This window comes from Caloenas nicobarica, chromosome 21, assembly GCF_036013445.1.
Source record: "Caloenas nicobarica isolate bCalNic1 chromosome 21, bCalNic1.hap1, whole genome shotgun sequence".
NCBI lineage: Eukaryota > Metazoa > Chordata > Aves > Columbiformes > Columbidae > Caloenas > Caloenas nicobarica.
Genome location: NC_088265.1, coordinates 7060084 through 7085265, shown reverse-complemented (window position 1 = coordinate 7085265; position 25182 = coordinate 7060084). Strand labels below are relative to the sequence as shown.

Genomic DNA, 25182 nt, shown 5'->3' with positions numbered 1-25182 from the left:
GCCTTCATGAGAGACAGCAGCAGAAATGCATGGATCTCTGCCTGGGAAGAGGTGATGAGTCAGTTGAGAACAAAGGAGTTAGTGGACAGAGCAACATGGGTGACATTGTGGTGGGTGTCTGCTATGGGGAATCAGGAAGATTTGGGAAGAAGTAGATGAGGCCTTCTTCAGACATTCATGGGTCCTGCTCCGCATGGGGAAACTGAAACCCCTGATATCTCCCAGAGGGGAAACACAGCCGGGCACAAGCTATCTAGAAGGCTTCTGGACGGTAGTGATGGTAACTTTCCAAGCATTGAGTAATGAGGCGAGGTAAGCCAGAGCCCACTGGCAGCTGAACCTGGGAAGAGATGTGAACAGCAACAAAATAGGATTCTAGAAGAACATCAACAGCAAGAGTAAGGCAAGGGAAAACATGGGGACACTGCTGAATAGGCCCAGAGTCCTGGTTATGTGGGACATGGAAAAGGCTGAGGGAATTGAGTATGAGATCATAGTCAGTGGAGATTAGGTCAGTGGTGCAAGGGCACGATCTAAAACAGAGGAAATTGTACCTAAACTGCAGAAAGCACTTAATTATGGTGTGAATTTTGATCATCAGACAAGCTGCCCAGAGAAGTTGTGGAGTTCCCATATTCAAGGCCCAGTCTGGCTTTGGACAACCTGCTGTAGCTGACCCCACTTGACCAGAGGAGGTGAACCTAGATCATCTCCAGAGGTGCCTTCCAACTTCAACCATGCTGTGATTCTGTGATTCTGCAATACCTAGCAGTGTTTCTGACAACTTCTCTGTATTATAGAATCATTGAATCATAGAATCATTTCAGTTGCAAGAGACACTTCTTAAGATCATCGAGTCCAACCATTAACCCAACACTGGCACTAAACCATGTCCCTAAGAACCTCATCTCCGTGTCTGTTAAGCCCCTTCAGGGATGGTGACACAGGCACTGCCCTGGGCAGCCTGTTCCAACACCTGACAACCCTTTCCATGAAGAAATGTTTCCTAATATCCAATCTGCACCATCCCTGGCTCCACCTGAAGCCATTTCCTCTTGTCCTATCACTTGCTGCTTGGGAGAAGAGACCAACACCCTCCATGCTACAGTCTCCTTTCAGGCAGTTGTAGAGAGCAATAAGGTCTCCCCTCAGCCTCCTTTTCTCCAGGCTAAACAGCCCCAGCTCCCTCGGCTGTTCCTCATCAGACTTGTGCTCCAGGCACCTCACCAGCTTCATTGCCCTCCTGTTGTGTTCCCTGTCCAACAAATGCCAGGGTTATTGAAGTCCCCAGCAAGGCCCAGGCTTCTACATTCAGAGATTTCCCAGATGGCTTAGAGAGGTCTATGGCAGTTTTTCCACCCTGATGTGCTTTCCTTGTCTCCTTGTTTGCTTCAGACCCAAGACACGCTGGAGTGTTCGGCAGATGGAAATCTAAAGCTGAAAGTGGATGCCAAGAGACTGAGCAAACGCTGCTGTCCCCATGGCCACAGAAAAACAGGGCTGGGAAGTGCAGTCCTGGAAAGAAACTGGTTTACTTCAGTTGTGGCTCTGCTGCCTCTGAGGTACTTTGGTACAGGTGCCACTGATTTGGATGAATGATGAGGTGCTGCTGAGTGGCCCACTGTGAAAATGGCTTATCTGTTCCTTGACTTTATTTTTAAGGGGGTGAGTATGAGGTGGTGGAAAGAAAAATCAGCAGTTTGAGAATTTAGGTAAACAAGTGGAGACCCCGGTGTGATGGCCCTTGTGTTCCTGGACTGCGCTACATCTACTCCACAGAGAAGGGACAGACGTGCCACACTGCAGTGGTGGCAACCAGTGGCTCACACAAAGGCAATGAATCTCTGTGCAGTGCTGTGTGGGTGTCCGTCACACACTCGCTCTGAGTGGGGATGGCTTTACTGTGCTGTACCTACCAGCTCCATGTAGTTACGTGTGAGAGCCTTGGCATCTCACCTAGCACTACAGGCCTCTAGTCGGGCATTAAATAGAGTAACTGCCTGGAATTTGATTAGGTGATTTGTACATGAAAACCATCATTATAGTCAATGGTGATCTAGTCAACACAGCTGATGTAAAAGACAGAAACTTTGCTGTCCCTATGATACAGGACACCTTTTGGTCAGATGGCAGCATGGGCTGACAAACAAATAATAAATAAGGACAGTGCCAGTGGGATGAACAAGCTTGGACAACCTCTGGAATGTCAAAAGTCACCAGGTATTTCATCTGAACAGCTGAGCTGACTCCCCTCAGAAGTAATAACGCGGAACCCTGCCTGTCATTGCCTAGGTGTCTGGTTTGATAATAAGACAAAAAAGGAATTTTTAGATGTAACTGTAGGTCTGAGAGAAGAACTGACACTGCTGGAAATAAGTGTTTCTCCCCAGCTGACGGAGGGACCATCAGTGATGACTTCAGCCTGTTTCACAGTAGGTTACCCTGGAGCCCCAGGGACACCTGGAGGGAGCCCAGAGGGCCAAGAAAAAGTGCCACCTTGGGCTGCTCCTCTGCTACAGAGCTGGGCAGGGCTCTGGGATGGAGGGAGCTCATGGCAACCAGGTAGCACTGTAAAGAGACAGCTCTGCCCAGGAGCAGCTCCTCTGCAAAGCGCAGCAGGGCTGAGGGTACTGCCTGCAGCACCGAGGGGACAGGAGTGAGAAATGAAGAGCTTAAAGGTGATCTCTTGTTCACGGAGAAACCTTCACAACTTTTGACACAGTAAGTCTGTGAGAGTCGGGAAATTCAGATGAGTATCCTGGAGGGATCTTCTAGAGCTGGTACATCCCATAACGGATAGGACCTGTCAAGATGACTGTCTTGACTGGTCTGGTGTGGAGAAGGAGGACAAGCTCTGGAGCGGAGCTCCCCTGAGGCACCATCAGAGGAGAAAGGCATAACAACTGCCTTCTCCTAGAGATGGCTGCAGCAGTACGAAGCTGGGTGTGCAGGAGGGGTGCCCAGGGCTGTCCTGCAGAGCAGGGTCCCTGCACACCAGGGCTGTGTGCTGAGGCAGGGACTGTGCCACCTGCCAGGGTCAGCACTCAGCTTGCCGGGGAGATCACAGCTGCTCACAGCTCCAGGTCACCCCCAGGGTATTTCCAAAGGGACTTTTAAAGAAGAAGGTCAAAATGCAGATTATCTAAAAGGAAGGAGTCTGTGCTTTGAGTTTTCTCTTCTTGGTTGGCTGGGAGAGCGGTGGGAGTTAACAGTTTATTCTTCTCCTCTGGAGAAGGCACTCAGACCCCAGTTCTCATTAGGATATTCTGAGTTCCCCCTGAACTCCTGCCCATAAAGAGCTGCCTCTGGGCAGGGGCCACTGCCAGGGGGGTCTGCAGGGCAGACAGTGAGATGGAGACTATGAACACAACCAGGGATGAAACATGGGGAGAGAGAAGCAGCTCCTGGCAGGGACAGCTCCAGACAGCAGAGACAGGAGTGGGGACAGACAAGGAGCTGCTGCCAGACATGCTGTTGGAGGACAAAATTCAAGCACATCCCTGCCATCCCCCACAGTGCAGACACTTTTCTGGAACAGCTCCCAGGTCTCACACCCAGCACAGCATCTCCCCCCAGGGTGGTGGGGTTTAAAGCTGAGAAACTCCTGAGTATCTGTCTGTCTGTCCTTGTCGTTCCTGCCTTGAGAGGAGCATTGGGATATTTGTATGTCCACAGCAGAGCCCCCTTCTCCCAGAGACACAGTCATTCAGCACAAAGCAGAGCTCATAAAAGGGACATGAAATGGCCAAGGCAGTCTAGGGGATTTCCATGAGAAATTGAATATATTTTCCTCAAAGAAACTCTGCCCTAATTTATCACTGCCTTTTCCTCCTTGGATGGGTTGTCATGACCGGGGAAGAAGATGTCCAACAGCAGCTCCATCACCCTGTTCCTCCTCATGGAGTTTGGAGATACGCAGGAGCTGCAGTTCTTGCACTTCTGGCCCTTCCTGGGCATCTACCTGGCTGCTCTCCTGGCCAATGGCCTCATCATCACCACCGTAGCCTGTGACCACCACCTCCACACCCCCATGTACTTCTTCCTCCTCAACCTGTCCCTCCTCGACCTGGGCTGTATCTCCACCACTCTCCCCAAATCCATGGCCAGTTCCCTCTGGAACACCAGAGTCATTTCCTATCCTGGATGTGCTGCACAGCTGTTTCTGTTTGTGTTTTTCAATTCGGCAGAGTACTTTATTCTCACAGTCATGGCCTATGACCGCTATGTCGCCATCTGCAAACCCCTGCACTACAGGGCCATCCTGGGCAACAGAGCTTGTATCCACATGGCAGCAGCTGCCTGGGGCACTGGGTTTCTCCATGCTCTGCTACACACAGCCAATACATTTTCAATACCATTTTGCAAGGGCAATGCTGTGGACCAGTTTTTCTGTGAACTTGCCCAGATCCTTAAGCTCTCCTGCTCAGATGCCTACCTCAGGGAATTTAGACTTCTTGTGTTTAGTACTTTTGTCTATTTGGGGTGTTTTGTGTTCATCGTGCTGTCCTATGAGCAGATCTTCAGGGCCATGCTGAGGATCCCTTCTGAGCAGGGACAGCACAAAATCTTTTCCATGTGTCTCCCTCACCTGGCCATGGTCTTCCTGTTTTTGATCACTGTCATATTTTCTCACCTGAAGCCCCCCTCCATCTCCTCCCCATCCCTGAATCTGATCGTGTCTGTTCTGTACTCGGTGCTGCCTCCAGCAGTGAACCCCCTCATATACAGCATGAGGAACCAGGAGCTCCAGGATGCAGTGTGGAAACTGGTGACTGGATGCCTGCCAGAAGCTACAAACTGTCCATGTTCTTCAACGTATCACACATAACATAACTCATCTCACTGTGTCCATGTCACCAAACCTGTCAGAGTTCAGGGAGCATCTGGAGGATGCTCTTAGTCATATGGTTTAGGTCATCCTGCGAGGAGCGGGGAGTTGGACTTGATGATCCATGTGGATCCCTTCCAGCTGGAGATGTTCTATGGTTCTGTGACCTGCAAACTTGCTGAGGGTGTACTGAGTCCCACTGTGTATATCATTTATTGAGATATTGAACAGTATTTGTCCCAGTACGGACACCTGATGGAAACTGCTTGCTCCTGGTTTTTACTTGGACACGAGCTACTGACTGTTACTCTTTGGACACAGCCATCCAGTCAATTCCTTACCCATCTGTCCATCACACCAATATCTCAGCAATTTTTCGGTGGAGGCTGTATGGAAGGTCTTACAGAAGCCCCGATAAATGACATTCATAGCTCTTCCCTTGTCTGCTGATGTGGTCACTCCATCACAGGAGTCCACTAGCTTAGTCAGGCACGATTTACCCTTGGTGCAGCCTTGTTAACTGTCTCTAATCAGCTCGGTGTCTTCCATATGTTTCAACAGAGCCTCCAGGAGGATCTGCTCAATGACCTTTCCAGGCACAGAAGAGAGGCTGAGTGGGTGGTAGTTCCTAGGGTCCTCCTTTTTACATCTTGGGGTTTGGTAGGTTTGTTGGTTTTGGAATTTTTTTGGTGGTGGTGTGGGGGTTTTTTATTTGTTTTTGTGTTTGGTTTTGGTTTTGGTTTAGATGAGCATGATATTTCCTTTTTCCATTCACCGGGGACATCCTGTGATCCAGGAACACCTTGATAATAAAACCATCAATGGGATGAGTAAAGGACAGGAGAAAGAAGAACCAGCAGAGTTCAGGAGCAGAGACACATGAGTGCAGACCCCGGTGGGACACGCTTCATATTCCTGCTTGGCCTGTATCTACCAGATGGAGGTGGGAGAGACCTTGTCTCAGCACAGTGGTGGTGACTAGTCACTGACCCAGAGAAAGTGGGTCTGTCCGAGATGCCCTGGGTGGTCTGTCCCACACCTGCTCTGAGTGTGGGTGGCTTTCTATAGGTGCTGTGCTGTCCCTGCCAGACAAATGCAGTTGTGCTGGAGAGTCCTGAACACACCTCAGGTAGCACCACAGGCCTGGATTTGGCCATGACATTGAGCAACTACCCTGAATTAGATTGCGTAATGGAGGGATGTCCCTGAGACAAATGCCATTATTCTCAGTGGAAGCCTAGCAAATACACGTGATGGAGAAGAGGAGGAGAAAGGCTGAGCTCTCCCTATGGCAATGGCTACATTGGGTCAGCTGTATATAGGTTTTAGACAAGAACATACTGAGGAGGGACAGGTTTCTTTGTCCCAAACATGATCAGCTGCTGTCCTTTCATTTGCCCAAAGGAATTCCCCGCTGGTCTCAAAAATGCTGCTCCCAGAAACTGCCCTGTTTCAGCATTGCTCCATTGGACCCTGAGTCTACCTGCATGTATCTTGGACCACCACTGACACCCCAGATGTCACTGGTTGTTTGGGTGTGAAGATGTCCAACAGCAGCTCTGTCACCCAGCTCCTCCTCCTGGCTTTCACAGACACACGGGAGCTGCAGCTCTTGCACTTCTGGCTCTTCCTGGGCATCTACCTGGCTGCCCTCCTGGGCAACGGCCTCATCATCACCACCATAGCTGGTGACCACCACCTCCACACCCCCATGTACTTCTTCCTCCTCAACCTCTCTCTCGTTGACCTGGGCTCCATCTCCACCACTGTCCCTAAAGCCATAGGCAACTCCCTCTGGCAGACCAATGCCATCTCCTATGCAGGATGTGCTGCACAGGTATTTCTCTTTGTCTTTTTCATTTCAGCAGAGTATTTTCTTCTCACAGTCATGGCCTACAACCACTACGTTGCCGTCTGCAAACCCCTGCACTACGGGACCCTCCTGGGCAGCAGAGCTTGTGTCCACATGGCAGCAGCTGCCTGGGGCACTGGGTTCGTCTATTCTCTGCTGCACACGGCCAATACATTTTCCATACCCCTTTGCCAAGGTAATGCCATCGAACAGTTCTTCTCTGAACTTCCCCAGATCCTTAAGCTCTCCTGCTCAGATGCCTACCTCAGGGAATTTAAACTTCTTGTTTTCAGTACTTTTGCCATTTTAGGATGTTTTGTTTTCCTTGTGCTGTCCTATGTGCAGATCTTCAGGGCGGTGCTGAGGATCCCCTCTGAGCAGGGACAGCACAAAGCCTTTTCCACATGCCTGCCTCACCTGGCTGTGGTCTCCTTGTTTATAAGCACTAGCCTGTTTGCTTTCCTGAAGTCCCCTTCCATCTCTTTGCCATCCCTAGATCTGGTGGTGGCAGTTCTGTACTTATCGGTGCCTCCAACACTGAACCCCCTCATTTACAGCATGAGAAACCAGGAGCTCAAGAATGCAATGTGGAAACTGATGACTGAATGATTTCCAGAAGCTCTAGAGTGTCCATCTGTTTCAATATATGACTCAGAATGTAACTCATTACAGGTCCATCCTTTCTTATTAGTTTGTTGTTGTTGTCAAGTTTTGTGTTTGTGTTGTCTTTTGTTCTGCCTTTTTTTTTTTTAACTTTCATAATTTTATCCACAAAGGAATGTGGACAACCCATTTCAACTTCATTATCTACTTCACTAGTGTGACCCTGTGACTATGTGAACATGAGGCTATACTCTACTTAAAAAAAAATGTACCTGCAATGACTTGTCTTTCTGTCTGATATCCAAGCATCTACAAAAGAACCAAAAGTCTTTCCTCACAAGTTCTCTACCAAGTGCAAGGGGAAAAGAGGGACCTAAAACCTTCCATGGGGAAAATGCAATGGGGAAGTCATGGAGGTGCCCTCCAACCAGGAATGGGGAATGTTCCCATCCCTTAGAAAATCCTTCTCTCCCTCATGACCTGCATGGTGTTTGTGCTTGGGAAAACCCTCATCATTGTGCAGGTGGTGGTAAACCAGCATTTGCATGTCCCCAAGGACTTCTTCTTGGGACATTTGTTCTCCCTGGAGACCTTCTGTGTTTCCACCACGCTGCCCCAGCAGATGGCCAGTTTTGTGGCTGGGGACAGCACCATCTTTGCTCATCACGGTGTTACTGCTGTTTCCTGCACCTTGTCCTTGTATAGAGTGTTCACTGCTGGTGACCACATCCTAGGATCAGTACTGGGCTGTCTGTCATCCCCTGCCCTCTGCAAGACTCATGAAGGGGGACATCCGTCTGTAGAGGGCAGACACACTAGGGGCTCTTCTGTCATCTACAGTGATGTTCTTGTGAAAACACAGACTGTGAAAACATTTCTGTTTAGCGCCTTGTCATGGTTTAACCCGAGCTAGCAATCACAACCACAATAGCTGCTCCCTCAGTCCCACACCCCACCCCCAAACAGGGAAGACAATTGAAAGTCAAGGGAGGAACTTGTGGATTGAGATATACACAGTTTAATAAAATAACAAAATAACACTAACATACCACCACTATTAGTAACACATATAAATGGAAAATGGAATATAAAATAAGATACTCAAAGCAATTCCTCACAAACTCCGTCTGCACCAAGAAGCCGGTCCAAGAAAGAGAGACGAAGAGAACAGCCCGGTCCTGAACACCTGATCCAAGGGGAAGAGGGAAAATGCAGAAAGGCCCAGAGGTCATTGCAAAATGGTAAAATGGCAAAAGGTCAAACTAAAAGAAACTCCCAAATGGAACTCCACTGAAACACAGTAGAACTGGAACAGGTCTCCATCTCTGCATCCAGAAAACCCTACCCTCCTTCAACATGAAGCCAGATGCTAATGACATGCAATATTCTCATTGGTCAGTCTGGATGTCAGTCAAGGTCTGTCCCATCCATGACTCCCTTCCCAGCTGCTTCGCACCTGTGGGCAGAGAGCTCAGAAAGACCTTGGTTCCCAGACAGCAACTAAGATAATAGGCTCTTATATTGCCTTTGTTCCACTTCAAAACCACTGGAAAGTTACATGGAGAAAAACATTCTCTCTGTCCCGGGCTGTTATCTTATTTTTCCCAAACTAAATTCAAACAATGACCATGCTAGCTGCAAAGAAAGGAAAAAGTTTCTAACTGCATGAAGAAAATTAACTCTGTTTCAGTCAAACAAGGCAGTGAGTTTCCAGCAACCTTTTCTAGAGGAAGATGTGGGTCAGGGCAGCTGGAACTAGATGATCTTTAAGGTCTCTTCCAACCCAAACCATTCTGTGATTCTAAGGGAAGAGAGAGATATGTTCCCTTACCCTCTCCACAAGACACAATACCTCCCCCAACACAGGAAAGACATCAATGCCAGGACCAAGAGCGTAGACTTTGTTTGTATTAACACGTTCCCAAGCTCAGCAAAATCAAGAGATGAGTGGCACAGACAGAAAACTCAGTGACCTGCACAGACGCTTTCCACCAAATAACTACTATAACTGTAGCACCCTTAATGCAAAACTACCCTTGTCTCATGCCCCACTTTGGGCACAAAAAAGGAATCTAGTGGCTTAACCTGGTTGCCACGTTTTAGTTTCCACTAAACCACTCAATCACTCCCCTGCTCAAGAGGACAGGGGGAAGAAAAACTCATTGTTTGAAATAAAGGCAGTTTAATAAAGAAAAGCACAGACTGCCTGTGGAAGCAAAGGAAACCAGAAGGATTTATTCTCTTCTTGCCATCAACAGGTGATGTCCAGCCTTTTCCTGGGAAATTGGGCATCAGTTCATGTAGCAGTTGCTTCAGAAGGCAAATGCCTTAATTACGAATTGCCCCCTGCACACCCCGGCCCTTCTCATGGCTTTTATTGCTGAGCATGACAAGAGGACAAGCAAGCTCCAGCTGGTCTCACTATACTGACTGACTTCCATGGGCATGGGGAACCTGGGAACGTTCCCTACTGTCATCAAGCGAACACCCGGAGGGCAAGACACCAGAACATCATTTGTGTTTTCACTCTCCTGAATGGCACTTCAGGAGGTCTCAGGTCTGACCTCCTTCTCACAGCACGTTCAGCTATGGAATGAGACCACGTTCCTCAAGCCTTTACCATGAGGGGTCTGGAAAACACCCAAGGACAGAGAGAGCACAACAAAGCTGGGGAAGCTGCTCCAATGCTTTGATGCCTTCATGGAGAAAAATATTTTCCTTATCTCCAGCCTGAACCTTGCTTATTTCAACATCTGACTATTGTCTGTTATCCTCCTGCCAAGCATCACCATGACAAGACTGGCTCCACCTTCCGGAAAAACCTCCCCGCAGGGACAGAGAGGCTGTTACAAGATGCCTGAAGCCTTCTCTTCTCCAGGCTGAACAAGGCCCTTTCCCTGAGTTTCTCCTTTCAGCAAGTGTCCCAGTCCCTGAGCATCTTAGCAGCCCTCCAGTGACCCTCTCCCAGTTAACATCTTCAGGAGTTAGTCTATCCCAGGGGCAGGACCTGCCATTTGTCCTTCTCTGTCTTGATGTTCCTGACAGGACAGCCCTCCTGCCTGTGAGGTTTCCCAGTTTAGCATCATCAACAAATGTGGTGAGAGTTGTCTCCTCAAGGTCACAGATCATTAAAGTATTAAACTGCCCAGGTCTCAGCAGAATCCCCTGTGCTGCCCCACAAGCCCCCAATAAGTCCCAGTGGTCTTGAGGTTGGGCATGAGACTCCTTCACCACTGTTCTGTCAGCCCGATCATCCAACTGGTTTTTATGCATCTGTTTGTCAACCCATCTGACTGTAATGGCCTACCTCGGGTACAAGAATATTGAGGGAAAGCATGCCAAGAGCCTTGCTGAAGCCGAGGTAAATGACATCCACTGTTCTCCCCTCACGCAGAAATGCAGTTACTTCATCATGAAGGCAATCAAGTTTGTGAGACATTAATTACCCTTGCTAAGTCCATGCTGATGGCTTTTGGACACATTTTTCTCTTTTAGGTGCCCAGAAATGTCACTCAAGAGGACTCATTTGACAGGTCACTCCTCACCAAAGTGTTCTTGTACAGCTTGTGGTTCCCTGGGTGGCACTTTTGGCTGCAACATTGGTTTGTTTTCACTCACGAGAGACCTCTACCAATCCTGTGACCTTTCAGAAGGGATATTCCAAACAGATGCTGATCTCCTGCAACATCCTTGCCACTATTCTGCCTGTTATATGCTGTATTTAATTTCTGTAATCTTTCCCCTATTTTCACCTGTCCTGATATAATGACTGTTTCAAAAGTCATCTTTTCAGGTGCAGACACTCTAGACAAAGGCCCTTGCCATTATTCTGCAGTTTTCTCCTTCTCTTACTCTTTACTCATTCAGGTTCTGCTCAGCTTGCCAGCTCCTGCTTTGAACTTCAGGTAGTTAAATGTTTGCCTGTTTTCCAGTAGTTTAATTGTCTCCTCAGTCAACTCTTTTATTATGTTTGTATCTTTATTCTTTTATCTGCTTACCTAAAACATTTCTCATAAGATTATCCCTTGTTGAAAGACGACCTCATTAGAGGCAGCTTGTACTTAACTTATGGTGGAGGAGTGTGTTTTATTATTTTTGAAACTTAATTGTGCTTCACTTTTCTTTGTTTGTAATTAGGAAAAATCCTTCTGTGCCTGTGTGCGGCCCGTTCTCTATGAAGAGCAGGTGGGAGACGGTGCAAAGGGGCTGTAACATCCAGCTGCAGCGAAGTGTGGACAAATCTGATGTAAAAAAAAAAAAAAAAAAAAGAAGTGAGAACAAGTCACAGGGGGCAACAGGAGAAAGGGTGAGGTTGGGCAGGTGAGGAGGAGCGTTGTCCATACCATATTGGACCTCAAGGGGCTGCTTTTCCTACCTGTCCAGACCTACTGAGGAGACATTCTGGATCATTATCAACCAGAGAATGCTACTATCACCTCTTCACTGAACTGAAAAGGAACATAATATGCCCTTCAAAATAAAGAACAATTTCTGTTAGGCACATTTTGAAATCTTTCTTCTTAGCTACATTATGAAACAGCTCAAAGTAGTTGTAGTGTCTTGAAGACTTGAAGAAAATTACAGGAAGGGAAATAGTTCATTAATACTTTCTCTATTCTAATGAGCCCTATGGTGTATTTGGCCCTTAGTCCATGAGCTACAGATACTGAGAGGAGAAAGAAGAAGTTGCTCAAGAGGTGGAAGTTAGATGTGCAACTCAAAGTACCTTGAAACATTGATTGACCCCACTGAAGGTCATTATTGACGAAGAACTCTCCATGGACTTGTTAGAGAAGATAATAGAAGGTTGTGATTGCAGGTAGGAAAAGGCACTGTACAGGTGGGTATGCTATGGAGAAAATCCTTGGTTTGTTTTACCAGCTTAAAGGCCAAACCCTGACCCCAGGCTCTGGGAAGGCAGATCCCTCATGCATGGCTCAGGGCTCTTCCTGGAGCAATGGGGTGTGAGTTTGAGCAAGGCCAAGTGCAGGAAACCTGTACAACCCCTCCTGGCTTCCCCAAGAACGGGTAAGGAGAAATCAATGTCCAGAAACTCAAAATAGAGTTTAACCTGGTAGGTCTTAGAGACAGATACAACTGCCATGGCCAGGGGGACAAAGACCTTGGTCCTGTGTGGCCTTTCAGCCTCACCACAGCCCTTGGCCATGTCTACTTCAGGTTTGCTTATACTGCCCCCTTCAGGCACCTTTGTCCCTTCAGGCTGTTGACATCCATCTTGCTTTCCTATCTAGTTCTCATCCCAGCATTTCCATACTTTCACTGATGTCTCTCCACCCTCACTAGTCTTTCCTTGAGGTACAAAGCCATGGGTTGATCCAGACTCCCTCTGGGTTGCCTCTTGTACCACAGCACTGCCCTTGGATTGAGATGTCTTGTTCTGAACCTCCAATCTGAACCTTCCAGGCTGCAATTTGTGGGGCTTTCCTTCTCTTCCTACTACCAAGAAAAGCTGCATTATCTCGGAAACCACCCTTCAAGCAGTTGCAGGCTACTGCTGTAGTGCCCTGAGCCTCCACTTCACCAGGCTCAAGAACCTCAGGTTTCTCAGCCTCTCTCAAAGGCCCCAAAGCCTATCCTGGCAGATCTCTGGAGTCTCTCTAGTTCCTCTGCATTCCTCCAGAACAGGGAGTCCCACACCCAGACACACTAGTCCAGGTGTGGCCACCGCAACGCTGATTCAAGGCGGACGATAATTCCCTTGTTTGTTTTGCCATACTCCTCGTAACGCAGCCCCATATGCACTTGGCCTTACTCATGGTGAGCATGCACCACTGGCTCGTATGGCATCCCTCGTAATGCCCAGCCCCTTCCTCTCAGAATCACTCCTGAGCTGTTCAGGTCCCAGCCTCATGTGTGGGATTATTCTGCCCCCAGTAAAGGACCGGCAACTTCTTGTAAAATTTCATGAGGTTTTTATTACCAAATCCCAGAGTTTCTCAAGGTTCTCCTGGAGTGAACCTCTGCTTGGCCAACTGTTAATGAGTCTGTATAGATGGTCTATCAGATTTGTGGTGCCCCTGACAACATCAGAGTATCAGGCATTACAAGGCACTCCAGATGATAGAAGGAGATACTAGTTTAATCGAATAGCTGACCAAGGAAGGAATCCCCATGGTCAAAAGCTAAGAAAGGTTGAATGAGAATACAAAGGCAGCCAACAAAGGATAGCCAAGGGAGGATATCTTGCTGGTATCCAAGAAGGTATGGGAAGGCTCTTCTTATCTCTTCCCAAAGCCTCGTCTTCTCCTGGCTTTTCACTTTTGAAGCAAAGGTACACAATGATATCCTGGGCTGCATTAGTAGGAGTGTGGCCAACCAGACAAGGGAGTTGTCATCCCCTTTGATTCAGCACTGCCAGATGGTTGAGGGAGGTGATTCTTCTTCTCTGCTCAGTGCTGCTACAATTTGTCTCGCTCACTTCCCTCAGGGTTTTCTACACCCCACCACACCCACACTGCAGACAAAGCTGTCCTCCACATCTTCCAGCAGTCCTGCTTTGTCTTCGTGTGAAACACATATCCAGGAGACCATTCCCACCACGTTGGGTCAGGGAATACCTTCTACTTTCCCTTCACCCAAAGACTTTTAGCAGAGGTCCATGGTCTTCAAAGTCCCAGTGACTACCAGAGCCTAAAATTGTGACGCTTCCTCCAGCTGTCTAAGGAACAACTCATCCTCTTCCTAATCTTCATCAGGAGGTTCTGCGATCCTGACCAGAAGACCGTTGCACATGGAGATTTAGAAGTCCACATAACAGTAAACTAGAGTAGACCCATGGCTGTGCTCCATGTACAGCTTGGCCTTCAGTCTGTGTTGTGCTGAGCACACAATCCTGTGGGCTGCAGGATAAACTGGATTGCAACAGAGAAGTCTGCAGGAAGCTCCCACCCACTGCCAAAGATTAGGCCAACTGCATGTCCTTATCTTTATGTAAAACTGCAGCAACACATTCACATGTGAAGAGCCTCTTTTAGGGCCAGTAGAAATGATGACTTGATTTTTTTTCCTTGTAAGAAAACAATGAAAGTGATCAGTGGAGCAAAATAGGATAACCCTTCTAGAGATGAGTTCTGCAAGACTAGCTGCACCAGCTGACCAGGCAAAAGTTACCTCACCAGGATCTTCCAAGCCACACGCCATTCAACTCCAGAGACAGAACTGACCTCACAGCCACCTCCACAGTCCTGTGCTGCCTGCTGGAATAGGAGTTTCTAAGGCACGGCTGAGCTCACCACAGCATGCTCACCTGTCTAACCTCCTTTTGCTTTACAAGCTGATCAGATACAGGTCACTTCACATTCCTTTTCCCATGCCATGAGACTGCTCTGAGACCTCATGTCCTGCCCCCAAGGTGCCAAGCAGCCTAAGTCCAGGTTAGGAAAGGGACTGAAGGTGAGGGATTGAGAGCATGGGAAGGAGGGCTTTGGGTGTTAGGCTTTCAGGTTAGGGATTCCGGATTAGAGCTCACCTTCCAGGGTTCAGGATTAGGCAAAGGTTTAGCAGGAGGGTTTGGAGTTCTGCTAAGGGTGTCTGGTTAGAGTTTAGGGTACAGGCTGGCTTTGAGTGTTACAGTTTTGTCAGGGCTGGGGTCAGGGCTAGGATGAAGGTCAGCATTTTCATGTGAGGGCTAAGTAAGGACAAAGGATAGGGTAAGTGTAAGGGGTTAGGGGTTTAGGCTTTGGTTTAGAGGTAAGGTTTGAGCTTAAGGGTTAGAGTAGTGGATTCCTTTCAAAGTGAGAGGGAGCATTTAGGGGCATGAAAAAGTTGGAACCTTTGCAGAAAAGAACTCAACACAATCCCTGAAAAAGTCTTCATTTCCAGCATGCTTAGTTTTTAATGAATTTTCAGGTTTTTATTATTATTATTTTTTATTAACAGCACTAAGGCCATGTACCAGCAAGTTGATCATGTTCTCTTGATTTACGTGAATAATTTTAGGCAGCCACTTATCAAAACAGATTTTCTTCTGTATTTAGAGTGCAACATTCCCTCTATGTACTTCTGTTTCACTGGCTTTTCTCCAACCTCTCCCTGTTCTGTCTTCAAAGAGCTCTCCCAGAGAAAGATTGCTTGCATCATAGAATAACTCAGATTGGAAGAGACCTGAATGTCATCTTGTCTGACTATGCTGCTTGAGGCAGGGTGAACTTGATGAGGTAGCTCAAGGGCTCCCTGCAGTTTCCGTTTATCCACAAAGGACCATAAAATGAGCTCTAACCCATCATAGATGGAGATAATGATGTTCACATGTGTTGGCTCAAGTGCTGGTCACTGGGATGCCAGTAGTGACTGGCTGCCAGGAGGAGTCCATTGCACTGATGCCACCCACATTGTCATCTTTATTTTCCATCCAGATATCACCAATATGACTATGGTAGACCATATCAAAGGCCTTGTTAAAGTCCAGGTAGACAACATTCCCTACTTTCCCCTCCCATGCAGGTTCTGCACTCTTTTTTGTTTCCTTCAAGTGCCTGGAGATGTCTGGAAGAGCACTTGCTCCATCACTTGCCCAGGGACTGAGGTGAAGCTGCTCAGCCTGTAATTCTACCAATCATCTTGCTTTATAACCTACTTGCAGACAATGTCGATATTTTACTTCTCAAAGGCCCATGGAACTTCCCTGATAGCCACGACTTTTCTAAAGTGTTCCAGAGATGTCTCACAGAGACACCAGCCAGCTCCACCAGCAACTCTCTGCCCCTTCCCACACCAAAGGCTCTCTCTCTATCCTGTCCTTCCAGGTGAGTTTCTGGGACACAGCAAATGCTGTCCAGGTCCTCTGGGCCTGTTCAGAAGGCAACAGCAAGCCAACAACTCTGATGGTCTCTGTGTGAACCTCAAAGCTTTCCTAACATTTTTTCTCACTGCCCCACTTCTGCTCAGCCTTTCTGGTTCTTAGGCTGTAGATTGAACAGGGATGTGGGGATGGTGTAGAAAAAAGGCTTTGTCAAACTCTCTCAGGAGTGCTGTTCTGGCATCATGTAGTCAAGGAGGAGGGTGCTGTAGAAAACAGTGGCACTGGTGAGGGAAGAGGGCCAGGTGGAGAAGGCCTTCTGCCTGTCTACACTGGGGTGAAGAGCAGCAACGCATTCACAGGATGCCCATGTGAATGGGAAGAGGAAAACTGGCTCTAAAATGCAGATTATGGACAGGGCAGCCTGCCCCTAACTGGCACCCATGGCAGCAAAGCGTTTCTCTTTCCATATCTGCCCACACACTGGGCTCTGCTCTTCTCCTGGGACATCCCATCTCCCCACAGAACCTATCTGACCAGATATTCCTGCACCCTGTTCCCAAACTCCCCGCAGCCCCCAAGCTGGGGATTTTGCTCTGTGGAGTGAGTGAGCTGTGATGCCCAGGCTGTGGTGACCCTGCAGGGACATACTGCTCAGACTGGCAGGCAGACCCAGCTGATGTTGGTCACTGTCACTGTGATCGCCTCCCACACAAGCTCTGAGGTGGCCAAGGAGGGTGCTCAGAGTTGCCCTGCCTTATTCACTATCTGTGTGGGTGCTAGCTACCAACAAGCAAAACCTGAACCACCAGCTCTAAGTCCCTTGCAAGCCACACTGGGACCCTGATCTCATCACACGGAGCCCACAGAAAATACAGAAAACAAAGCCTTTTGGGAGTCTATTCCTTAGGTATATTTTTGAGAGCAACTTTGGAAGAAGACCTAAGCCTTCAGGCACTGTGCTAAGGAGATCCCCTTGCTGATGGAGATGCTGTTCTGGAGGCCGGCTCTGCCACAGAAGTGCCCATTGCCTGTCCCTGCTTGTGGTCACAGGACTGCCACACTGCAGGACTGTAACCAAGTGTCAGGAGTGCTCAGATCTTACACCAACACAAGGGCTCATAGGAGAGTGGGGAAGTGGAAGAAGAACAGCTCTGAAAAGAAAAAGGCTGGTGCTCCCTGGCAGAGCTGCTGTGCTGGGATCTTTTCTCCCCACCTCTGCACACAGACACATTGTATGCAGCTTCACAAAGGTCTCAGAGGAAGGATCTTGGACAAACAATTCAGTGCAGTGTCCTTTCTTTTGTTTAAATACACAGAGAGCGTGGCTTCTCATTTACACAGTCTATGAATCAAACTACAAAGGTACATGGTGAATTAGAAGTGGAACGAAAAAAGTATTACTTTGTGGGCAATATTATCACAGTTAAAAAAAGCAGAACTAAACAAGGCTTCCCCAACTCCAAAACCCATCAAAAACTACAAGATATACAAAAGAGAGTCTGGGCATGTAATGAGTCATATCTCATGAGTGATGTGCAGAAGACAGGAAGTCTATTGGTTTTGAAAATCATCCAGCCATTAGCTTCCTCAGGGCATCCTTGAGCTCCCGGTTCCTCATGGTGTAGATGAGGGGGTTCACTGCTGGAGGCACCACCGAGTACAGAAATGACGCTGCCAGGTCCAGGGATGGGGACGAGATGGAAGGAGGCTTCAGGTAGGCTAATGCACCAGTGCTGATAAAGAGAGAGACCATGGCCAGGTGAGGGAGGCATGTGGAAAAGGCTTTGTGCCGTCTCTGCTCATAGGGGATCCTCAGCACCACCCTGAGGATCTGCACATAGGACAGCATGAGGAAAACAACACAGACAAATACTACTAAGACACTGACCACAATAATCCCAAATTCCCTGAGGGAGAAGTGTGTGCAGGAGAGCTTGAGGATATGGGGATTTCACAGAAGAACCGTTCCAGGGCATTGCCTTGACAAAGTGGCATTGAAAATGTATTGGCCATGTTCAGAAGAGCATAGAAAAAACAGCTGCCCCAGGCAGCTGCTGCCATGTGGACACAAGCTGTGCTGCCCAGGAGGAACCTATAGTGCAGGGGTTTGCAGATGGCAATGTAGCGATCGGAGGACATGACTGTGAGAAATTAAAACTCTGCTGCAATAAGAAAGATCTGTGTAGCACATCCTTCATATGAGATGGCCCTGGTCTCCCAGAGGGAACTGGGCTTTGGGACAATGGTGAAGATGGAGCCCGGGTTGAGCAGGGAGAGGTTGAGGAAGAAGAAGTACATGGGGGTGTGGAGGTGCTGGTCACAGGCTATGGCGATGATGATGAGGCCGTTGCCCAGGAGGGCAGCCAGGTAGATGCCCAGGAAGAGCCAGAAGTGCAAGAGCTGCAGCTCCCGTGTGTCTGTGAATGCCAGGAGGAGGAAATGGCTGATGGAGCTGCCATTGGACATTTGCTGCCTCTGGACATGAGCAGCTGTTCACAGAGGAAAAGACAGTGTGCCTCATGCAAGACTGTTGTACGTTTCCAAATCTCTTCTAATTCACTTATGAATCTTTCAGGTTGATTAACCTTCAAATGGAGTGTTTTCCCAGGATACATTAATAAAGAGAGGTATTCCTGTTGTAAGAACCCCTTTATTTGAATCCCCTAAGCAATACGTGCAAACTCAGCAATTGGTCTTTTCAGCTATCTGCATGGTTTTCCAGATCATTATAAAATGTACACTTTGGGTCCATGGAGTCTCCTGATTTAAAAGTGAACTTGCTATACCGTATACCACAGGTAGTTTCTCTTTCCCAAAGACAACACCTATTCAGTGAGCATTTGGTTCCCCAGAATATGCATTTGATTAGTTTTTTCTGTCAAGTTGACTGAATAGAGTCTCTCATACAATACGTCAAAAGGGCTTACTTTTTCTCTTATTCTTTAAGTAATGCGAATTCTCAGTAAATTAATTAGCAATACATTTATCCATTTCACATGAATTTCCTGACACAATTTACCTAATTGTCTTTTTATAGATTGATTCATTCATTCTTTCTTTCTACCTTTTCACTAGATTGATCCCGCCTTGCCCCCAGAAGAGTAAAAATAGTCCATAATATTTCTGCTATAAAATGGGGAACAGCCAAACCTTGGTATGACTTTATTCAATGATTTCTTTACTATTTCTCTAGCTTTGTTGGTCTGGCATGGGAGGGCTTCAGGTCTGTGCTTGTTTGACTGAAAATGAGTTAATTTTCTTCACGCAGTTAGAAACCTTACTTTTTCATAGCTAGCACGGTCATTATTTGGATTTAGTTTGCGAACAAGAGATAACACCCCAGCACAGAGTTAATGTTTTTAATTGCTCTGGTCTGAGAGCCAAGGACATTCTGAGTGCTCTGCCCACAGGTGTGAGGCATCGAGGAAGTGGGGGAGGGATGGGGCAGAGCTTGACTGACATCCAAACTGATGAATGAGAGTGTTCCAGCCCATTAGTGTCACGCTTCATCTTTAAGGAGAGTTGGGATCTTCCAGCCTCTCTCTCTCTCTCTCTTGGGTGTTCTTGCGCTTGGGCATTTTTTTCCTCTTGTGCGTTCTTTCTTAGTTTTTTTTCTCGGAGCCAGGGGAGTTCAGTTCGGAACATTTAATTTGGCCTTTTGCCATTTTGCAGAGGTCTCTGCGCTTTTCTGCCTTTTTTCTCTCTTTGGGATCCGCTGTTGGGACCAGGATGCTGCTTCCTGGGACTGGCTGTGTGTGGACAGAGTTCGTGAGGAATTGCATTGAGTATCTTTTATTTTATCTTTTTTCTCTATATTATATATATATATTTACTAGCAGTGTATTAGTATTTTGTTATTTTATTGAACTGTGTTTATCTCAACGCAAGTTTCTCCTTTCCCTTTCAAGGGAAGGGGGTGAGTGAGTGGCTATCGTGGTTTTATTGCCAGCTCATTGAGTCTTTGCATTTTGGTTATCGATACTTTGGTGACCCAAGTAACACATGTAGAACTTCTCTACCATTCGGGGGGACACCAGCTCATAGGGTCTTTGCGTTTTGGAAACTCTGGTAACTTGGATAACTTTAAAAAAAAAAAAAAAAAAAAAAAAAAATCAAAAAGTAAACTAAGGAACATAGAGAAAAATGAGAAAACATTAAATGAGAGAGAAAAACAAGAAAACAGTAATTTGATAAAGGTACCTTTAGTGATTTTGTTGTTTGTGCCTTAATAATTGTATTGTTGCTTGTGTCTTTAGTGATTTGTTGCTGTTGTTACTTGTGTCTTGGCTGATTTTATAGTCCAATACTTATGGTTCTCCCATTGTCTGTTATTGTGATTGTGAAATAGGTAGTGGATAATCGACAGGAGGGATTCAGAAGAAATCCGCCCTCCTCCGGGTTGTACTTTGTGACGCTGGAAAAAGATTGTTTGACTCCCTGGGGAACAGCAACCAGGGAGAACCTGACTGGATTTTGTAGTCAACGGTGGTCACTGTAAATAATATGAATATGCTGCACAGATCTAGGTGGGTATACTTTGTGATGTGTAGTATAGTAATGCATTACATGTAATATATGGTAAGATGTCTATTTTAAATCATATATTGCCTATTGCATAATGCATATTACACAATAGATAGTGTTACATATGCATTATATTTATCCTCTTCAGATCCATTTGTTTTGACCCTTGAAAAAGATAATCAGGGAAAGAGATTGAAACACTGTTGTATAGGGAAGACATGTTCTAAACATTTGCCTGAGAATAAAAGTGATTTAGATCTAACAATTAGCCCTGGCCGAAGGGAGGAAAGTGGAGTAAACAACCCTAATGGTGGCTTTGATGAGGCGGCAGAACCGGCAGCAAAAGGAACAGGTTCAGAATGTGTAGCCAAGAAGGTACAGAGAATGTGTAGCAGAGAAGGTAGAGTGGATGTGTTGGAGAGCAGAAAGTTTTAGTCCGGTGGCAGGAGAAAGGCATTAGAGATGATGATAAATATTCAGGATCCAGACTGGAAAGATATTAACATGATGTTAGAGATGTTGTTCAATAGTACTGAGAGGGAGATGGTTGTGAAAACTGGTAAAAGGTTTGTTGAAGAACAGCTATTGGCGGGGGATATACAGGGAACATTAGATCAAAATTGTCCCTCGGTCGATCCAGGGTGGGATCCTAATATCCTGAAATCTAGCGACAGGCTGAATCGTTATCAACAGTGGATTTTATACGGGATTAGACACACTATACGTAAAGCTATAAATATGCCAAAACTTTTTGAGATTAAACAGGATCATAAGGAATCTCCCACTGAGTTTTTAAACCCTCTTAAAGAGACAGGTTTTTACAACAAATGATTGAAAAAAGATTTAATCATGTAATAGCTATGCAATTACATACTGCTATGGCTATGTACTTATTAAACACGAAGGGGGAGATGTGGCAGTTTGCTAAGATCAGGCCTGTGAGAAACTGCAAGAGTCGACAGTGTGAGAACAAGTGCTAGTGGAAAAATACAAGAAGCAAGGACTGTACACAGGCTTGATACATCAAGGACAGAGGGATAGCTTATGACAGACAAAATATGTATGTATGGCAGTAACTTTGGTGGGAACACAAAATGCATCATTTATGTAATGACTCACTCAGCAAATCAGCAAATGCTTGAGCAAGCATCATAGCAAGTACAAATGCAAGCCTGAGTTTGTAATAAAAGACTCTCATTGCACCTTAACAAGAGTCTGTGCCTCATTCGCTACACCCTCACCAGCTGTTTGTTGAAACACAAAGCCACGGGCTGATCCAGACTCCCTCTGGGTGACTTCTTGCACCACAGAACTGCCCTTCCAGTGGCATTTCTTCCTCCTGATATCCAGTATGCACCTTCCAAGTTGTCCTTTTCAGTTATTTTTTTTTCCCCTCTCCTGCCTTTTCCCACTACCATGGAAAGCTCTACCATCTCAGAAACTGCCCTTCAAGCAGGGAGCCCAACCCGTCAGACTTCTTGTGGTCTTTCACCTGACCAGAGAGAAGTAACCTCACCATGATCTTCTAAATCCCATGACTGCTGCTGGCCTTTCAGCTTCTCTGATAGACACAACAGTGTGCCTGCTGCTGTCCCGTCATGTGCTCAGGCAGAATGGACATGACAACCCATCTCCAAGGCCTCTTCCTGGCTAGGGCGTGTGGGGCACTTTGGCAGAGGTGCTTTCCCAGCCATGTTCCTGCTGCTGGCCGAGACAGAGCTGACCTCACAGTCACAGGCTTCTTATGGGATTTTGAGTTTCTGAGACAGAACTGGCCTCATAACACCATACCCATCCGTCACCCTCTTTATGGCCCTGGATATGACCAGATAAAAGCATGCTTGTTTTATCAAATTGATGAAATGAATTTCCCACTAATGATCTGAGTGAAGAAACATTCTTCACGGGAACTGCTTTATTTATGATGGCACCTTTTCTATGTCCTCCTCTGTCTTTTTTTTTTTTTTTTTCTCTTCCTCCATGTATTCTGTCATTAAAAACCCCTCCAAGGGAAAGATTCCTTGAATCACAGAATAACTCAGGTTTGAAGAGTACCATGAACATCATCTTGTCTCACTCTGCTGCTCAAGACAAGGTGAACCAGGTGAGGTTGTTCAAGGCCTTCGCCCAGCATTGCATCATCCACAAAGGAGCTGAAAGCGCACTGTGTGAATAAAGAGACTTTCAACAGTTTTGGCCCAAGTGCTTGTCACTGAGGGATGTCACTAGTAACTGGCTACAGAGAAGGCTTTGTACCACTGATCACATCTGGGCTTGATCATTCAGCCAACTTCCCAGCCAGAGTCCACTTCTTCAGTCCTGAGAGAGTACCAGTCTGGCTAGAAGGACACCAGAGGACATCATGTGTGAAGGACTTGCAAAATTCCATGTACACAGCTTGCCTGACTTTCCCCTGCCCATTCTGGTTCAGTAATCCCTTTCTTGTCTTTCAAGTGCCAGGACACGGACGCAGGTGAGCCATCCGATTCTAAGGGATGGAAGTGGGCTGACCAGCCTTGATTTCTCCCAGTTCTTCTTCCTGCCCTGCCAGAAGAGGGATTTGTCATCTGCCTTTTCCAAGGACCCAAGAATCTCTCTGATTGGTTTGACACTTTTTGGACCACAATGCAGAATCTTGGGCAAGGTAACAAAGCAGACAGGGGCACTTGCAATGAACCTGTCCAAGGCAGCTGAGATGAATTTCACTGGGCCAGTGGGGTTTGTTCCTGGAGTCACACACAGAAATGTCAGGGTTCTGTCAGGCGTCCAGGTCTGAACTGGCCTCATGGACTCCTTATGCACCCAGGGATGTGCAGAGTCTTTCCCTTGTACACACAGATGCAGCAGTCACTGTGTCTCTCTGACCTCCTGCTACCACTCCAGGAGGCTGGGAGGCACCTCAGCCCTGCCATTTGTCACCCTACTCTGCACTTACATCAGATACATGAAGAATGGACACGGGATCTTCTGTTCCCAGAAGCACATCCCAGTGTTACATTCCAGTGGTTCCCCAAGGGATGTTACTCTCAACATGAAATCACATCAAGACACTGTCTGTCCCACTGACCTTCATGGAACCCAGAGGAATAGCTGATGGTGTTTGTGCTCACTTGGGTTAATCGCCTCAGAAGCACTTTATACGTCTGTTTACATTTCATCTGTACAATGCAAACACACATATCTGACCTACTCAGTAGCTGTACTGCCAGGGAGGGACAAAGAACCTCTTCAAGCTGAAGTGAGAAGCCAGTGCTGGAAATGGTGGTTGTGAGGTGCCAGTCCATGGCAACTGATCTGGGGCAGGTTCTCTAGGCTGTCCAGTGGACACGGGCACAACCACTCAGTGAGAAAATGATTTACATTATACATGCTATGCAGATGATGATGGGCAGTTTATTGCTTCACAAAACAGCCAGTCATCAGTTGCCACACTGAATCCTTGAGCTCCTGGTTCCTCATACTATAGATGAGAGGGTTCACTGCTGGAGGCACCACTGAGTAAAGAACAGACACCACCAGATCCAGGGATGGGGAGGAGATGGAGGGGGGCTTCAGGTGGGAAAATATGACAGTGCTGACAAACAGGGACACCACAACCAGGTGGGGGAGGCATGTGGAAAAAGCTTTGTGCTGTCCATGGTCAGAGGGGATCCTCAACACAGCCCTGAAGATCTGCACATAGGAGAAAAGAACAAAAACAAAACAGCCGAATGCCACTGAGAAAGACACCACAAGAAGCCAGACTTCCCTGATGTAGGTGTCTGAGCAGGAGAGCTTGAGGATCTGGGGGATTTCACAGAAGAATTGGTCCACAGCATTGTCCTTGCAGAGTGGTAGTGAAAATGTATTGACCGTGTGCAGCAGGGAATAGAGAAACCCAGTGCCCCAGGCAGCTGCTGCCATGTGGACACAAGCTCTGCTGCCCAGGAGGGTCCCGTAGTGCAGGGGTTTGCAGATGGCAACGTAGCGGTCATAGGCCATGATGGTGAGGAGACAATACTCTGCTGAAGCTGAAAAGACAAACAGAAAGAGTTGTGTAGCACATCCTGTGTAGGAGATGGCTGTGGTGTTCCAGAGGGAATTGGCCATGGACTTGGGGACAGTGGTGGAGATGTATCCCAGGTCAACGAGAGAGAGGTTGAGGAGGAAGAAGTACATGGGGGTGTGGAGGTGCTGGTCACAGGCTATAGCGATGATAATGAGGCTGTTGCCCAGAAGGGCAGCCAGGTAGATGCCCAGGAAGATCCAGAAATGCAAGAGCTGCAGCTCCCGTGTGTCTGTGAAAGCCAAGAGGAGGAACTCAGTGATGGAGCTGCTGTTGGACATTTGCTGATTTTGGCTATGGAGACTATCATAGAAGAAAAAGACAGTGAGAATTTTGGGGAGACTTGTCTGAGCAAAGTCTAAGCCGTTTCTCATACACTCTCCCCCTGCTACACACAGCCTTTTCCTTTTCCAGGAGACCTTTTTTCAGCTCCGTGGATGGAGCCCTGGCTGGTGCTTCCTGGAGGTGCCATTAGGAGCAGGTCCTGTGCCCACTGGCTGCTGAGGAGTCAGCCCTGCTCTGCAGCAGTGGGGTCATGGGAATGTGGGGCAGGGGCCAGTCCTGGGGTT

The 25182-nt window shown here is 47.2% G+C and overlaps 3 protein-coding genes across 3 annotated transcripts; 2 read left to right on the top strand and 1 right to left on the bottom strand.

Annotated features, from left to right (window-relative positions):
- The first annotated feature begins 3862 nt into the window (after positions 1–3862).
- Positions 3863–4828, top strand: LOC135997004 (olfactory receptor 14A16-like). Its single transcript, XM_065649371.1, has one exon. The coding sequence runs from the start codon at positions 3863–3865 to the stop codon at positions 4826–4828; it is 966 nt and encodes a 321-aa protein (XP_065505443.1).
- A 1543-nt stretch (positions 4829–6371) lies between these two features.
- LOC135997010 (olfactory receptor 14I1-like) lies at positions 6372–7289 on the top strand. The gene has a single exon (XM_065649378.1). It carries the CDS (start codon positions 6372–6374, stop codon positions 7287–7289), a length of 918 nt encoding a protein of 305 aa, XP_065505450.1.
- Positions 7290–23961: 16672 nt separating this feature from the next.
- LOC135997006 (olfactory receptor 14A16-like) lies at positions 23962–24894 on the bottom strand. Its single transcript, XM_065649373.1, has one exon. It carries the CDS (start codon positions 24892–24894, stop codon positions 23962–23964), a length of 933 nt encoding a protein of 310 aa, XP_065505445.1.
- Positions 24895–25182: the final 288 nt, after the last annotated feature.